The sequence below is a fragment of the Rhinolophus ferrumequinum genome, chromosome 18 (genome assembly GCF_004115265.2).
Source record: "Rhinolophus ferrumequinum isolate MPI-CBG mRhiFer1 chromosome 18, mRhiFer1_v1.p, whole genome shotgun sequence".
Lineage (NCBI taxonomy): Eukaryota > Metazoa > Chordata > Mammalia > Chiroptera > Rhinolophidae > Rhinolophus > Rhinolophus ferrumequinum.
This window is the reverse complement of record NC_046301.1, coordinates 50,027,554-50,043,694: the sequence shown is the minus strand read 5'-3', so window position 1 is coordinate 50,043,694 and position 16,141 is coordinate 50,027,554. Positions and strand designations below refer to the sequence as shown.

At 58.5% G+C, this 16,141-nt stretch overlaps 1 protein-coding gene across 2 annotated transcripts; it reads left to right on the top strand.

The window, feature by feature from the left end:
- Positions 1 to 70: 70 nt before the first annotated feature.
- CHERP (calcium homeostasis endoplasmic reticulum protein) lies at positions 71 to 16,036 on the top strand. 2 transcript variants are annotated; one of them, XM_033134284.1, is made up of 17 exons: positions 71 to 164; positions 474 to 647; positions 2,494 to 2,678; positions 3,800 to 3,937; positions 4,211 to 4,362; positions 5,964 to 6,075; positions 6,166 to 6,255; positions 7,453 to 7,699; positions 8,493 to 8,668; positions 10,096 to 10,531; positions 11,802 to 12,040; positions 13,037 to 13,170; positions 13,967 to 14,053; positions 14,454 to 14,597; positions 14,685 to 14,801; positions 15,274 to 15,368; positions 15,647 to 16,036. In XM_033134284.1, the coding sequence occupies exons 1-17, from the start codon at positions 140 to 142 to the stop codon at positions 15,838 to 15,840; spliced, it is 2,745 nt and encodes a 914-aa protein (XP_032990175.1). In that variant the 5' UTR covers positions 71 to 139; the 3' UTR covers positions 15,841 to 16,036. The 2 variants fall into 2 exon arrangements, with proteins under 2 accessions (XP_032990175.1, XP_032990174.1); XM_033134283.1 differs by having other exon boundaries at positions 5,931 to 6,075.
- The last annotated feature ends 105 nt before the right edge of the window (positions 16,037 to 16,141 follow it).

Here is a 16,141-nt window from a genome sequence, read left to right as displayed (position 1 = left end):
GACGGCCGTAAGTGGCGGGCGGAAGTAGCCCGTGAGGCCCGCCGTAAACGGCTCCCTCGCGCCACTTCCGGCCGGCTTCCGCAGACGGCGCTGGTGGGGGATCGTGAGGTGCCGGAGGTCGCTCCCGGCGGCCGGAGCCATGGAGATGCCGCTGCCGCCCGATGGTGAGGCCCAGCCCGGGTTTAGGGACGGTTTCTCTCTCCCCGGAACCCCCTGTTGGCCCACTCCGCCTCCAAGGGTCTCCGGGCCTAGGAGGGGGCGGGGCTCGGCCTCCCGGGTTCGCCTGCGGCCTCTCCCGCGGGTCCCCGTATTCCCGGCGCGCTTGTGGCCCCTATCGGGACCCGTACAAGGGCGGCCTCTGCGGGGCCCACCGCTAGGGACCCCGGCCCGGCGGACGGGGTCTGGGGCGCCAGGGCCCACGGATATAGGCGGTCCTTGCTGACGCTCCGCGTGGCCTTTTCTCCGTCCTCCAGACCAGGAGCTTCGAAATGTCATCGACAAGCTGGCCCAGTTCGTGGCTCGCAACGGGCCCGAGTTTGAGAAGATGACGATGGAGAAGCAGAAAGACAACCCGAAATTCTCGTTTCTGTTTGGAGGCGAGTTTTACAGTTACTACAAGTGCAAGCTGGCGCTGGAACAGCAGCAGCGTGAGTCCTCTCCAGCTTTCAGGCCGCCCCATCGAGCGATTCCTTTCTCTGATTCCAGTGCGTTCTCTGCCACAAACCACGTTTTGGGTCGTTTGCTCTTTTCTGGGGCAGCTGGGAATTCCAGATCCCTTCCGCTCTTCCCGGGGCCCTGCAGCAGCAGTTGCTGGGTCCCAGTGTAATGGAGGACGAGGTTATCGATCCTCTTCCTGGGCTTGGGATCAGGGGTTCCTCTATTGTTTTGCAGACGTGATGACTGAGGTCAGCTGAAATAGAGTGACCGCTTCAGTGTTTACCAAGGAGGAAGTGACAGAGGCCCTTTGTGGGCTCTCCGTGGGTCCAGCAAGGTTTTTGTACATTTCAGCTGCCTGCAGTCCAGATCAAAAAGAATTGTTCCTCTAGGTTTTAGTTCTTGGCAGATGTTTGTCAAAGTTCACTGAGTTGGGCCATCAGGATTTTGGCCCTGCCCTGAAACGGTTCAAGATGGGGTTAGGAATTCCAGCTGACCTTTGGATAATAGATAAATAACCACCAGGTGGTAAGGTCCTTGAGGGCAGGACCTACATCTGTCTTGTTTAAAATCCTAGCCTCTAAATGTGTTGTTAAGGAGTAGAGGATTGCCAAGTTTATGGGCATTGAAAGGTGAATATGTCCTGAACTACGAGCTCCCTGAAGCCACCAGACCTTGTTTTGGGTCATTGTGTCTTAATGCGCCGTACGCAGTAGATGTACAATAAAAAGTTTGTAGGAAACAGCAAAGGTGCAGTGGCTTGGACAAGCCTGGTGTGTGTAGGCATCCATGAGAGACGCCAGAAGGCATGAGAGGCCCAGCGTGGCTGGAGCCTAGAATGTGTGTAGAGGAGGGAAGGGTTTAATCTAGAATAGAAATGCCAGGGGAAATGTTTGTGTGTTCTTCCTAGGTCCAGGGATTCTTGTGCTTATTTAGATTTGAGATGGGGGTGGGGAAGAAATTTCAATTGCCTGAAATTGTAGGCAAAATATTATACGTGCTTATGTGTCTGGAGCCATCATTCCTTAGCCCCAGCACACCACGTTTAAAACTCCTGCTACAAGCAGTGTAAAGCCAGCTTTGAGAGAGTTTAAAACAAGGGAGTGACAAGTCAGGTTCGTGTAGCCAGGCTGGAGGGAGCAGGAGTGGAGGCTGGGACCGTGAGGCCCCCAGGGGAATGAACGGGGCATTTGATTGTAAGGCCTGAATTCGGTCAGTGGGTTGGAGTCTGATGGAGTGGGCCATGGGGTTAAGGGGCCGAATTCATAAACTGAGGCACCGGGTGGAGACTGATGGCCTAACCAGGCAGAGAAGAGCAGTGCTTTGGTTAGAGTGACCGTGACGCGAGAGCTGCTTCCCTTGCGAGAGGAGCCCCCTCACCCTTCCCACCCTGCAGGGTCAGAAATCCAAGGTTGCTTGGGACTTGGAGCTGTAACCAGGGAAGGATAGTGTGCTTCTAGCAGGGGAAGACGGGGGCTCATGAAATGCTTTCTGCAAGTAACAGTATCTAGCTGGGAATAATGGCTGTGTCAGTTAGCCAGGTGGAAACTGCCGAGAGAAGTGTTCAGGCAGAGGAAAGAGCCTTAGGTAGATCTGGGGAAGGGAGCTGGGACTGGGCCCTGGGTGGATGGGGGCAGGGCGGGAGGGCCAGCCTGAGAGTAAAGGGAGCCGGGCAGACTCCGGTGGGGCTGGCTGCAGCACATCACGGAGGTCCGTTTGTGGATGGTGAGTGTAGGGAGTGGAGTGGAGCCCTATGGCCTAGAGCTGTCCAACAGGCTGAGGGGACACCTAGATCCCGGCCACCTTCTCACGGGGCCACCTTTTCTCCTCTCCTGCCAGTTATCTGCAAGCAGCAGGCCCCAGAGCTGGAGCCAGCCGCTGCCCTGCCAGCCCTGCCACAGCCCCCACTGGCCCCTGCTGCACCCATCCCGCCGGCCCAGGGAGCCCCGTCCATGGACGAGCTCATCCAACAGAGCCAATGGAACCTGCAGCAGCAGGAACAGCACCTGCTGGCCCTCAGACAGGTACGGGTCCCGCTCCTCCTCTTCCCTCTCAACCCACTGGCCCTGAGACAGGTGCCCTGATCAGGCCCAGGGCCCTTCCCCTTCCCCTCTTGGTCCTAAGGTGGGTTCCTAGAGCTCACCCTGTGCCTCAGTTTTCACATCTGCATATTGGGACTTACAATAGCTGAGTAACAAGTCAGGAGGACTCGTTACCAAATGTCAGCGCTGAAGACAGGGCTTCCCAGCGCTCAGTGCATGACAGCCACTGCCGCGACTGCCCAGGGCGTGTTTAGCCCGACCCCCTGACCCTGGACAGAGGTTGCTTCTCATTCCAGTGAAATCATCCCACAAGTTCTTTGCTGGGGTGGATGCTTACAAGTGGGGCTGCATGTTAGAAATTGTGTAACAGAGAATGCCAGGTGGCTTGGGTGCCGTTGGCACTGGCTCCTGCTAGCTAGGCCACCCCAAGCTGTTGTGGGGAAGGACCCTTCTGTCCTGATCCGTCACAGTCTGATAATTTGGCCAAATACAATAGGATGGATCGCCAGGAAAATGAGATGAATAAAGAATAAGACATCTGAAACACCAACCCCAGATTTATTACTAGATTGAAGACATAAAATGCTGTCATATAGCTGACAACAAAACATGCTGAATCGCTCACTCTCAGTTCCCAGCCGGAGCTGGTCATAGGCTGGCTGGTCTGGCCTGGGCCAGCCTGAGCTGGCCACCTGTCCTTACAGCAGAGCTGGATCGCAGCCATCTCTCAGTTTGCCGATCTAATGGGCAAAACCCTGGTGTCCTGTTTTAATTTCTGATTTCTTGGTTGTAGTGAGGTTGCTCCCCTTTCTCCTGACCAGTGACCATTTCTATGTCCTCTTTGTACTATCTGTTCACATTGCTGCTCACTTCTCTTTTGTGTTGAATTCGTCTGTAGAGTTTCTCTGGGTCTTAATTTTTGTGTGTCACGGGTGGGGGCATTGTCTCTTCCTGTGTCTTAGCTCGCTCTGTTTCCTACCTGCTCTGCCGGCCATGGCCATGACCGCCCCAGATGTAGTTCTTGGGCTGCGGGTGAGGGACAGACCTCCTGGTGCCAGGGGCGGGGCACTGACGGGCAGTTTCGGTCCCACCTGGCCTCCCAGGAGCAGGTGACGGCGGCCTTGGCCCATGCAGTGGAGCAGCAGATGCAGAAGCTCCTGGAGGAGACCCAGCTGGACATGAACGAGTTTGACAACTTGCTGCAGCCCATCATCGACACGTGCACCAAAGATGCCATCTCGGTGAGGGCAGGTGGGGCTGGGTGGGCAGGGTGCACCGAGAGCCCGCTGCTCCTGACAGGTGGGAGCCTGCTGCAGTCTGTCTGGGCGAGGGCTGCTCGAGGGGCGCCCGGCTGCCCCGCCCTTCTCTCTTGAGCACCTGCGAGAAGGGGCAGGAAGGCAGGCAGAGGCTGCAGCGGCAGCCCCGACCTGGGACCCCACCGCCTCCCCACACACCTGCCCGTGCTCTGGCTGGGGGAGCCCAGCCCCGCTCACCTGTCGCCCTGGCTGTCACAGGCCGGGAAGAACTGGATGTTCAGCAACGCCAAGTCGCCGCCACACTGCGAGCTGATGGCCGGCCACCTCCGGAACCGCATCACCGCGGACGGCGCACACTTCGAGCTTCGGCTGCACCTCATCTACCTGATCAACGACGTGCTGCACCACTGGTGAGGGCTCCTCAGGCCCCGCCCGCCTGGCCCTCACTGCGCTTAGTCGCTTGGCCTGTCCTGGGACGGGGTCCCTTGTCCCAAGACCCTGAGGGAGGGTCGGTCCCAGCCACAAGCCCTCTGCCGGGAGGACACCACGTGCGCGCACACTACCTTCCCGTGCCTCCGCCCTTTCTCTCACCCCTGGGGCCACCATTCCTTGCTCCTTGCTCTGCTCCCCTGGGGTAGTTTCTGGTATCTTTTGGTGTTTCTCTATCAGCTGCCAGCTCCCCCTCACTGATCCACATACATGTCCCCCGTCACCTGACTGCCCTGCTTCAGGGTCCCTCCTGTAGGGTTCCCTTTGTTGGCCCTCTGCCCCAGCCCCCACGCCCCCTGCCCTCCAGGCCAGGCCGGTGTTTCCTTCTGCATGGCTTCTTTGGTGCCTTATGGCACCTTAGGTTAACTTAAAGAACCAGATGCCTGGGCCGAGGCAGGCCCAGGGAGGACGCAGGTGAAGCACACACGGTGCTAGTGAGGCTGCTATGTGGCCGCCACGTTTGGCCCTGAGCTTGGCCAGCTGGAGGACTGCACCCACGAGGGCAGCACAAACTGGCCTGCCCCCATCAGTCCTTTGCCTTGCCCCGTCTTCTGCCCCTCGTGAATCCCAGGTCCCTGCCCTCCCCACCCCGTGCCACACACAGCCAATCCCTGCATCATCGTCCCCTTATTTCTCCGCTGTCGGGAAATAAGCAGCCTCTTGGAACCTTCTCTGCCCTCCTGCTTCACCTGCTGCTCTGCTGACTCGCAGCTCTGCTGAGATAGCCCTGTCCTGCCAGCCCTCCAGCCACCTGCCCTGTCCTCCTGCCTGGACTGCTCTCCTTCCCCTGGCCTGTTTCCTGGCCCTGGGCACTTGCTCCTGTCCCTGAGCTCCCTCTGGTGAGCTTGGTGCTGGGAGGGGTTCCAGCCACTCGCCTTCTGTCCCATGTCCTTCCCCCGGAGGCAGCCATGCAGACTCTGCCAGTGCCACACAGGGGGCCCCATGCCACCTCCGTGCACAGCCGCAGGGGCCTCCACACCCATTTATGCTCAGAGTGCCCCTGGGAGGATAGGGACGGGGGGAGACTGCCTTGCCCTGCCAGCCCCAGGTCCCCAGTGCCAGGCACACTCGTTCTGCCTCCTGAAACTTGGGGCCCAAGCCAGAGTGTTTTTGTGCGCAGTGGGTGACAGTGCTGCAAGGTCACTTGGACAGGCCCTGAACCCACAGCAGCCCTGGCCTGTCCTTTATGGACAGCAGGGCTCTCCCAGGCCCCCGTCCGTCCATCCTCACACCATCCCGGAGGGAAGGGTTATTTTACTGACCAGGAGACCAGGGTGTATTACAGGCCTTGCTCTGAAGGGCCCCGGCCTGTATTCTTTCCCTTCTCCCACTGCTGCCAGCCTGTCCCTCGGGCCCAAGTGCCAGCACAGGTCTCATGGGGAACCTAGCCTTCGTCCCAGCCGGGTTGGGGGCCCATTCCCCGAGAAGGCAGAGGGTGCTGTGGCTGGAGCCGCGATGGTAACGGGCGCGTGGCCGGGTCCCGCCCCAGGGCCCTGACGCGCGGAAGGTCTCTCCCTCACAGCCAGCGCAAGCAGGCCAGGGAGCTGCTGGCCGCCCTGCAGAAGGTCGTGGTGCCCATCTACTGCACCAGCTTCTTGGCCGTGGAGGAGGACAAACAGCAAAAGATCGCCCGGGTAGGGGTGCTGCTGAGAGGGTGTGAGGGGAGTGGGCGGGGCTGGGGGGCGCTGTTTCCCCCTGACGTGGCCTTTCCTCCCCACGTCCAGCTCCTGCAGCTGTGGGAGAAGAACGGCTACTTTGATGACTCCATCATTCAGCAGTTGCAGAGCCCAGCCCTGGGGCTCGGCCAGTACCAGGTGAGTGCCGCCGCCTCCCACATGGCTCCCGGTGCCAGGGCAGGTGCCACTCACCAGTGCCCGGAAGTCTGGAGGTCCGCCTCCACCGCCCGGGCTGGGAGTGGGCAGTGGCGTGGTGCTCTCAGCGCCCAGGTGGCATTTCCTAAACTGGGTTTCTGGTGGTGCCTCTGGGATAGTGGCGAGTGTTGGCGGCCGGGGTCCGAGCAGCAGCCTCAGGGCCCTCGTCCATGCGTGCAGTGAGGGGTGCGCTCTCACAAGTGAGACTCTGCTTGGTGTCCTTGTGACCTGGTGCCCAATTTAAGCCCTGCTCTAGGGGTGCCCTTGGCCTGTTTGCTCTGGTCCTCCAGGCACACAATCACATGATGGGAGCGTGGGGAGACCCCGATGTCCTCTAGACTTCTGTGGCCGTCACCTTATGCAGTCAGTGCTCCCCGTGTGCACATCTGCCTTTGCTCTCAGGGGGTGTCTGCCCAGGGGACAGGGCCACAGGGCAGGGAGGGTCCCGTTGGTCCCCTGTGCCAGGGCACAAGCATCACTGCCCCACGCACAGCTCTTGGAATAAAAGGCACAGCTCACAGCCCTTCTCAGGCCAGAAGGCCTGGCTGAATAGCAGGCACAGGCAGACTGCTTCCCTCAGGGATGGTCCTAAACGCCTTCCTCCCCACGGGAACAGGGACATGCTCAGAAACAAACAAACAAAGTGCATTTCAGACTTTTTCTAAATTTTACCCTCTTTTTTCCATTATTTCACTGACTTCTCTCTGAAATCCTCAGAGACCAGTCCCAGTGTTGTCCCATTTTGTAGATGAGAAAATTGAGGCTCAGGGAGGTGGTGACTCAATGCCAGGCAGCAAATAAGCACAGCCCGTGAGCACATCCCAGAACGTTCATCAGCGATGGGTTTGAAGTCTAAGTGGCTGTTCAGGGCGTGGCTATCATTGCCTGATTCCATTACCAGAGAATTCCAAACTGTACCGCACGTCACCAACTCTCACTAGATTCACATGCTCAGGTTGTCAAGACCCAGTTGATTATTTTACATGACAGTCGCCTGCCTGCTCCAGGCCCCTGGGCCTCACTGTCCATGGCAGCACCCCAACTTCCTGGTGCTTTCCCAGCATTTGTCCCATGCTGCTTCGGGGGGGGGGGCCCTGAGGGGCTCACGCTGAAAGCGGGCTGCCTTTCTCTCTCTGCCAGGCAACTCTCATCAACGAGTACTCCTCAGTGGTCCAGCCAGTGCAGCTGGCCTTCCAGCAGCAGATCCAGACCCTCAAGACGCAGCACGAGGAGTTTGTCAACAGCCTGGCCCAGCAGCAGCAGCAGCAACAACAGCAGCAGATCCAGATGCCACAAATGGAAGCTGAAGTCAAGGCCACGCCACCACCGCCAGCCCCGCCACCGGCCCCCACGCCTGCCCCGGCCATCCCGCCAACCACCCAGCCTGGTACGTGGTCCCCTCAGCACCCGCCCTTGGGAAGCAGCCTCCCTCCAGAAAGGACTCTGGTCCCGTAATCCCAGGCCAGGTTCTAATCGGTTTAAAGCACCAGACCCGGGGGATTTCACAGCAAAATGTAATGAAACTCTTACAACTCTGACAGTTCTCCTCCTGTACAAACTGTCCTGGAGAACAGGGGAAGAGGAAAGCTGCCCAAACCATTTTTCTACACCCGGGTAACTGTCCCTCCAGATAGGTAAGGATTAAAACTATAATTAGGGAAAGATTTAAAAATAATCCAGTGTCACTTCAGAACAAAGATGCAGAAATACTAAATAAAATCTTAACAAATAAAATGCGCCAAGTATTTTTAAATACATCATGACCAAAAAGGACATGTCCCGGGAATATGTAAGATGGTTCAACACTAAAAAGTCGAATAAAGTAACACAAAAAAATGTAATAAAATAAGATCAGATGAGAAGAAATGATCGTTCGCTTGGAAACAGTAAAGGTATTTAATGAAATTCAGCAATAATAAAAATTCCTCTGCAAACTAAAACCAACGTGGCAGAAGTGAGATATTGCAAAGCTTTCAGGAAAATGTGTGTCCTGTGCGAAGGCAGTCTCCCCTCTTCCCGCTGTCTTCCCAGCGGTTATCAGTTTTCAGTGGGGTCATGAAGCAAGGATTTATGAGGAAATAAAGCCCCGCCTGGGCTGCCCGGGTGTTTCCTAAAGACCGTGTTGGGTGCTGCCTCCTGCTGCCGGGGCCTCTGCTAACCGCCCTCTTGCCTGGTTCCAGATGACAACAAGCCTCCCATCCAGATGCCTGGCTCCTCGGAGTATGATGCCTCAGGAGGGGTCCAGGACCCTGCTGCCGCCGGCCCCCGGGGCCCTGGGCCCCACGACCAGATCCCGCCTAACAAGCCCCCATGGTTTGACCAGCCTCACCCCGTTGCTCCTTGGGGCCAACAGCAGGTATTTCTTACAGGGGCAGGGAGGGCACGCTTGGGCCTAATGGGACGGAACGCAGGTGGGCGGCAGCCGCTGCGGGTTACGGGGGATTTTAGCTGCTTGCTGGGAGACTTGAGGCTCTGCCGTGGGGTCAGGCCTGGGGGAGAGGGTGTTAGTCTCGTCTTCCAAAGGTGCAGGGATGGGGTAGAGCAAAACAGGCAGGCCTTTACTTCCTTTTCTGGCTCTTTGATCACCTGGGGCTTCTCAGTAACAGAGATCCCCATTTTGCTGTGAGTTCTGGGAAATTCTACATGATTAAGTGCAACAGGGTATTTATTCCCTTTCCTTCCTTAGTTTCACTGGTTCAACTAGCAGAGTATCAAGGAGTATCAACACCTTGTCACCCTGAAACATGGTGCTTTCATAAGGAAGGGGGAGGTCAGAATGTAAAGTTGGCAGCGTTTTCTGAGGCTGAGAGACTGGTCACTTCCTCCTGTTTCCTTGGGCTCAGAAACTTCTAGGCCAGGGCAGGGGTCAACTCATCTGGCATAGCATGAATGGAAGGCTCGCAACAACGGGACCCCCTCACCAAGGGTCTGCCCTGGGTTGGCGTTCCACTGTCGGAAGCCGTGGCCTGGCGATGAACTTGGCCTGGTCGGCCCACGTAGTGTCTTAACACGTTGTGACATAGGTGCCATATTTAAGATCTGGCTTCCTGGCTTCTCTTGGAAGAGCTGAGAGTGTGGTGGCCAAGGCCGGCCTCCCAGTGGTAACGGTCAACAAAGCTAGCCAACCACGACCCTGGAGATGGGCCCTCTGGTTTGCCTCATCTGGGCACATCCCTCCCCGGCCCTGCGTTTCGGTTGCAATCTGAGCTTTAAGTCTTCAAAGCAGCAGCTGGGTGAGATCAGAGCTTGTATGGTCTTCAGCCTACAGGAAACCACGTTTCCTGGCATGGGGCCAGGCGCAGACCCTGAGACAGTATTTGAGGGCAAGGAGTTTATGTGGGAGATGACCCAGGAGACAGCACGTGATGGGGGGGAGGGGCACCGCCAGGGTGGGTGGCCGCCATGGGCCCCTGGGGCTCAGCCACTGCGCACACTCTGGAAGCAATAGGGGAGGCACCTCTGCACCGTCCACTGAGAGCCGAGGGGGCAAGGGGTGTTCAGATCCCCAGCTTGTGGGGCTGCGTGCTGACCCAGAGGAAGCCCTCGGCCAAGGTGCAGGTGTTGCGGTTGGGAGTCGGGTCATCTGCATAGATGTGAGGGGCCAGTGGTGGGGTGGGCACCGCAGCATCCACTGCACACGTCAGCATAAACCAGGTACCATGGCCTGCCCAGGGGAGCGCCCAGTGGGCCGTCACCTGCAGCCCTGGGTAGCGCAGAGGCCACGTGTTGGCAGGGTGCTGGGTGGGCCTCCTAAGAGGCTCGTGTCTGCTCTTTGTTTCGCAGCCTCCAGAACAGCCCCCCTACCCGCACCACCAAGGCGGACCTCCCCACTGCCCACCCTGGAACAACAGCCACGAGGGCATGTGGGGTGAGCAGCGCGGGGACCCTGGCTGGAACGGCCAGCGCGATGCACCCTGGAACAGCCAGCCCGACCCCAACTGGAACAGCCAGTTCGAGGGCCCCTGGAACAGCCAGCACGAGCAGCCGCCCTGGGGAGGTGGCCAGCGCGAGCCGCCCTTCCGCATGCAGCGGCCACCGCACTTCCGAGGGCCCTTCCCGCCCCACCAGCAGCACCCGCAGTTCAACCAGCCACCACATCCCCACAACTTCAACCGCTTCCCGCCGCGCTTCATGCAGGATGATTTCCCCCCGAGGCACCCCTTCGAGCGGCCACCCTATCCTCACCGCTTCGACTACCCCCAGGGGGACTTCCCTGCTGGTGAGTATGCAGCGCCCTTGGAGAAGACAGTACGTTCAGGCCGCCCACCTGGAGGAGGCACCTGACAGCTCGGCCTCCTGAGCAAGCTGATGGCTTTGCTGGCGATCCTTGGTGTGTACCTGATGTGCCCTGAGTCTACGTCACAGGCAGAGTCACGGAATAGTGGAGAAGCCCAGCCTGGGTCCTCAGGAAGTGGGGGAGACTGGCAAACAGGCTGGTAACTCAGATGTCAGCACTAACCACGCACCAGGCTGTAGAGGTGTGACACCCTGTCCCTCTTCCCACACACCCAGGAGTAGGGCAGTATCTGTCCTACAGGGAAGGGAAGACAGATTCCAAAAGCAGAAGTGACCCCCAGGAGCCCAGAGGGGCTGGCAGTCAGCAGGCGCTGAGTCCAGGGCCCATCGTGGGTTCCCTGTTCCTCGTCTTGCAGTTTTCATCAACTTCTCTGCTTGGTTGGTTGTTTTTTCCCAAAGAATCTTTAGTTTTTTTAAAAAAAATTTCATTCCCACACTTTTACTGCTTCTACCATTATTTTTAAATTTCCTTTTGGCTATCAATTCAGCTCAGAGACCACGTAGCACGTTTACTGCTTGTGTTAGTGTCCTGGGGTGGCTGTGACAGCATGCCACATACTGGGTGGCTTCAATAACAGGCATTTGTTGTCTCCCGGTCTGGAGGCGGAAGTCAGAGGTCAGGGTGTCGGCAGGGTTAGTTTCCCCTGAGGCCGCTCCTTGCCTGTAGACGGCCGCCTTCTCCCTGTGCCCTCACGTGGTCTGCCCTGTGTGTCTGTGTCCTGATCTCCTCTTGGAAGGACTCCAGTCACACTGGATCAGGGCCCACCCGTATGACCTCATCCTAAGTTAATCACCTCTTTAAAGGGCCCATCTCCAAATACAGTCACATTCTGAGGTCCTGGGGATTAGGACTGGGGGTGAATTTGTGGGGGTCAGGAGTTCAGCCTATAACATTGCTGTTTGGGGGTGCTCTGATTTCCCTGTGGTTCTTTCTTTCACCCACGAGGTCCGTCAGGTGCCTCTGGGGATGTAGGACAGGCCCCTCTAAGCCTCAGCTTCTCCCTCGTCACTGCACTGCCTGAGCAGGGAGAGAAGCTGCCAGGCTGGGCTGCCCAGGAAGTGGGCGTTGATGTCCTTGCTCCTCTCTGAGCTCCTTTCTGCTAGCACCTGTCACGTTGAAGAGCGTGCCTGACCCCTGACGCTGCCCTGCTCACGACTTCCCTGCAGGCCTGAGACAAGTTCTTGTTTTGCAGAAATGGGACCCCCTCACCACCACCCTGGCCACCGCATGCCACATCCTGGGATCAATGAGCACCCGCCCTGGGGTGGCCCACAGCACCCTGACTTTGGCCCTCCTCCCCATGGCTTCAACGGGCAGCCCCCACACATGCGGCGACAGGGCCCTCCCCACATCAACCATGATGACCCCAGTTTGGTCCCCAACGTGCCCTACTTTGATCTCCCTGCTGGGCTGATGGCCCCCCTCGTAAAGGTAAGGTCTGCAGTGAGCTCGGTGTGTCTTTGTCTCCGTGTGAAGTTCATGGCTGGAAACCGTTTCCCATAGGCCATAAAACACCGCTGCCTCAGGCCCCTGCCCACCTCGGTTCCCACCCCTCAGTGAACTTGACCAAGCTAGTCAGTGAGAGTGCGCCTAGGCCAGCGTCCCTTCCTCAGACACACGTGCTTAAACCTTCTGATGTGGCAGCAAGTGAGACCTGTGTCCCGTCCACCCCGCCCTCCTGGTGCTGCGAGTTCGGTGCTACTTGGGGCCGGCCAGGCTGGGCATGAGGCACGGGTCTTCTCAGTGCCAGCCCTCGGAAGCCACCTCCGGGGGCTAGCGGCAGAGGGATTTCTCAGCAAAGGGGCAGCCTCTGAGCTGTGCATGTCGGGAACACGGGAATCTGCAGGCGCAGGAAGAGGGGCACGTGAGGGGCAAGGTGGACAAGGAGTCAGGCCTGGGGGTCCAGGGACCCCGCTGGTCGCTGTCCCTTCCCGTGCCCCCTGAGCCACCGCAGACTGGCAGTGGAGATGGGTCTGCTTGGGCGGCAGGGAGAGCTGGTCCCTGGGCCGGGGTTCCTGGGTTGGGCCAAGGCTGCTGTGTGACTGGAGGGCCCACAGGGGAGATGACACCCCCCAGTAGGATTCAGGGGCCCGGGGCGGCTTCTGCAGACAGGTCACGTGGGATCTGCAATGTCGGAATAAACCAGGGGCTCTTTCCGTCACCTAAGCTGGGAGGCCACATCTTCTGTGTGTGTTTCTGGAGAACTCGGTGGCTTTCATGGACTTCAGAGGGGCCCTCGACCACCCATTGAGGATGTGGCTGGAGCCCTCCAAGACCGTGGGCCTCCCAGGAAGGGCAGGATGAGCTCTGGTGCCCAGGGCAACCCAAACACCACACCCGGGACGGCCCTGTCTCCCGCCTCCGCAGCACCCTGGGTGGGCCTGCTGGGCCCCAGCAAGGTGTAGTAACAGCTCTTCTCTGCTGCAGCTTGAAGACCACGAGTACAAGCCTTTGGACCCTAAAGACATCCGCCTTCCGCCCCCCATGCCACCCAGCGAGAGGCTGCTGGCGGCCGTGGAGGCCTTTTACAGCCCTCCCTCCCATGACAGACCCAGGAACAGGTGGGTACTGGGCTCAGGGAGACTGGGCGCGGGGCAGGGGAGGGGAGGGCAGTCTGTCCGCTTTAGCGCCTTGTCTTCCCGGGTTCGCTTCATGAGAAAGACTCCTCCCAGCCATACCTTCTGCCCAGAGTGGTGTGAGGCCCGGGTGAGGACGTGGCATCTCTAGGAGCTCTCTAGTCCGAGCTAGAGGGTCCCTCTCTCCCCTGGCTGTGGGTGATGTGTCACACATGGTGGCCCTCGATGAAGGACTTTGCTATTAATAGTCGGGACACATTAGAGCAAGAACTTAGATGTGGCCCATTTCAGGAGTTGCTGGCTGCCGCACTCCCGGGCTTTGTCACAGGTCCTCCTCAGGATCCTCTCCCCCAATGGCCTCATCACCAGCCCGGCTAAAATGGCCTCCTATGCTAGGAGCGGGTGTGCCTGTCTGTGAGCCAGAGCTCCTGGTCCCCAGTTACGGTGACCACAGGCCCTAAAACCCTCCTCATCCATTTCTCAGAACAGCAGTGTGGAAAGGCCTGGGTGCCTGGTGGAGCTGGGACACATCCCCGCCTCTCCACTGCCCCGCGAGTAGCCTGGCCTCGGTCTGCTTCCTCACCTGAGAAAGGGTGGCTCTGTTGAAATGACCACCTGAGTGTCACCTGGTGGCCAGGGCTCCACACCCTGAGTGAATGAGGAAGGGGAGGCTGCACGCCTCTGAGGGCTTGTTGGTGGCACTTCGTCCTGATAAGCTTTCCCCAGGGCCCTGCAGGGGGGAGGCTGACGTGGTCACATGGGGCTTGGCCCTGTCTTACAGTGAAGGCTGGGAGCAGAACGGCCTCTATGAGTTCTTCCGAGCAAAAATGCGGGCCCGACGGAGGAAAGGCCAGGAAAAGAGGAACAGGTGAGGAGTGTGGAGTCTCCATGCCTCCCTGGCCACATCTGCTCTTGAAGTGGCTTAGAGGGAACCAGACACTGTCCTGTGACGCCCTAACACGTCACGTCATGCCCCAACGCAGGCAGAGGAAGTCGTGTAGCCTCTGCCTGGGTCTTAGGTCTGTGCCAAGGATAAAGGCGCTGGGAGCTGTTCCCACAAGCCCAAATTTAAACGGAAAAACCCCGGCACAAGAGAAGTTTGCTGCCATCTGTATCCACCAAGCTGTTTAGGCACAACACCCGGTGTGAATGGCGTGTCCTTACTCCTCATCCCTGAGGTCTTCCCGAAACCCGGAGTAGGGGTGGCGGGCCTGGCCTGTGGGGGAGCCAGGGGGTGCCAGCTCCAGCTCACCAGCCTCTCCCTGCAGTGGACCCTCACGGTCTCGGAGCAGATCCAAAAGCAGAGGGCGTTCCTCCTCTCGCTCCAACTCGAGGTCCTCCAAGTCGTCTGGCTCGTACTCGAGGTCACGGTCACGCTCGTGCTCCCGCTCCTACTCCCGCTCGCGCTCCAGGTAGGCGGGCGCGGCCTTGCGGGGATTTGGGCCTGAGGCGTCACCGGCTGTGGGCTGACCCGCGGGCTCTCCCGTTCACTCCTGCAGGAGCCGCAGCCGATCCCGCTCCTCACGAAGCCGCTCCCGGTCCCGCTCCCGCTCCCGGTCCAAGTCGTACTCCCCAGGGAGGAGACGTCGGTCACGGTCCAGGAGCCCCACCCCGCCGTAAGATTTCTGTCTTAACTGTCCACTGACCCACCCGCTGGTAGCACTGGAAGCTCTGAGGCTTTGCTGTGAATGTTGCAACTTTTCATTAGAAGACGTGCTGGGTCGGCGCCTCAGGGATCCCGGGTACTAGCACGGGGACAATGGCATCTCCTCGTCTCACCCCGTGGTCTTACCTTTTTATGGTCACATCGTAAAGCCTGAGGCAGTGGCTGGGCTCTGTGTTTCTAACCATTTTAGGGGTTTGTTGTGACCTGTCCTTGCTGTGCAGTGTGGGACAGGGCCCATCATTTAGGGAACCCCCTTATCTGGCTGGCGAAGAGGACGACGAAGCATGGTAGACACAAGTGTATGTGTGTCCATCCTACACTGTGACCGTTCACATAAGCCGCACGCTGTAATATTCTAAGAGCTTTCATTCTAATAAATGTACCAGCTCTTTTGTAAAAGAAGTTACCTGTCTCAATTTTAGTTCCTCGGCTGGTCTGGGTTCTAATTCAGCACCTCCTATACCTGACTCCAGGCTTGGGGAAGAGAACAAAGGACATCAGATGCTGGTGAAAATGGGTAAGGTGCCAGGGAAGATGAATGACCTACTGTGGGCATTCGGGGTCGGGCGTGATGGAGTCACAGGAAGTCCCAGCTCACCACGGGATCTTTGAAAAAAGGGCAAGCCAGCAGGCTTTTGCTGGGCATTCTTTCTTCCTTTATCAGCCTCGCGTTTATAAACCGCATGTGTGCACGTTACTTACCCCCCATATGCATTTCTGTTTAACTTTGTCGGGAAAGTTACCAGATTTTCCGCTTTTGTGGGTTGTAACCGCTCGCCCCTCTTCCTTCCTAAGGCTGGAGTGGATCTGGTGGCCTCGGCGTGAAAGAGCAAGGGATCCAGGACCCCATCAAGGGCGGGGACGTGCGGGATAAGTGGGACCAGTACAAGGGCGTGGGTGTGGCCCTGGACGACCCCTATGAGAACTACCGCAGGAACAAGAGCTACTCCTTCATCGCCCGCATGAAAGCCAGGGAAGAGTGCAAGTAAGTGCGGCCAGGAGCCATGCCAGCCGCCGGCAGCATGGCCGGCGGGACCTGCCTGGCTTAGGGGCCATGGAACATGGTAGGGACAGCTCGGTTCTCACACAGCCTCCATCTTGGGGGAGCGACAGAAGAGGAGGACAGCCACAGCATGCATAGTGACCGGTGCCATGCTCGACCACGTGGGCGGCCCAGGCAACCACCTGCAAACCAGCTCTAATGTAGAAGGAAGATTGAGACGAGACACCCTGAGCTCAACGCCTGGACAGTGAAGCAAGAAACATGAACCCCTCAACCCCAGACAAGAA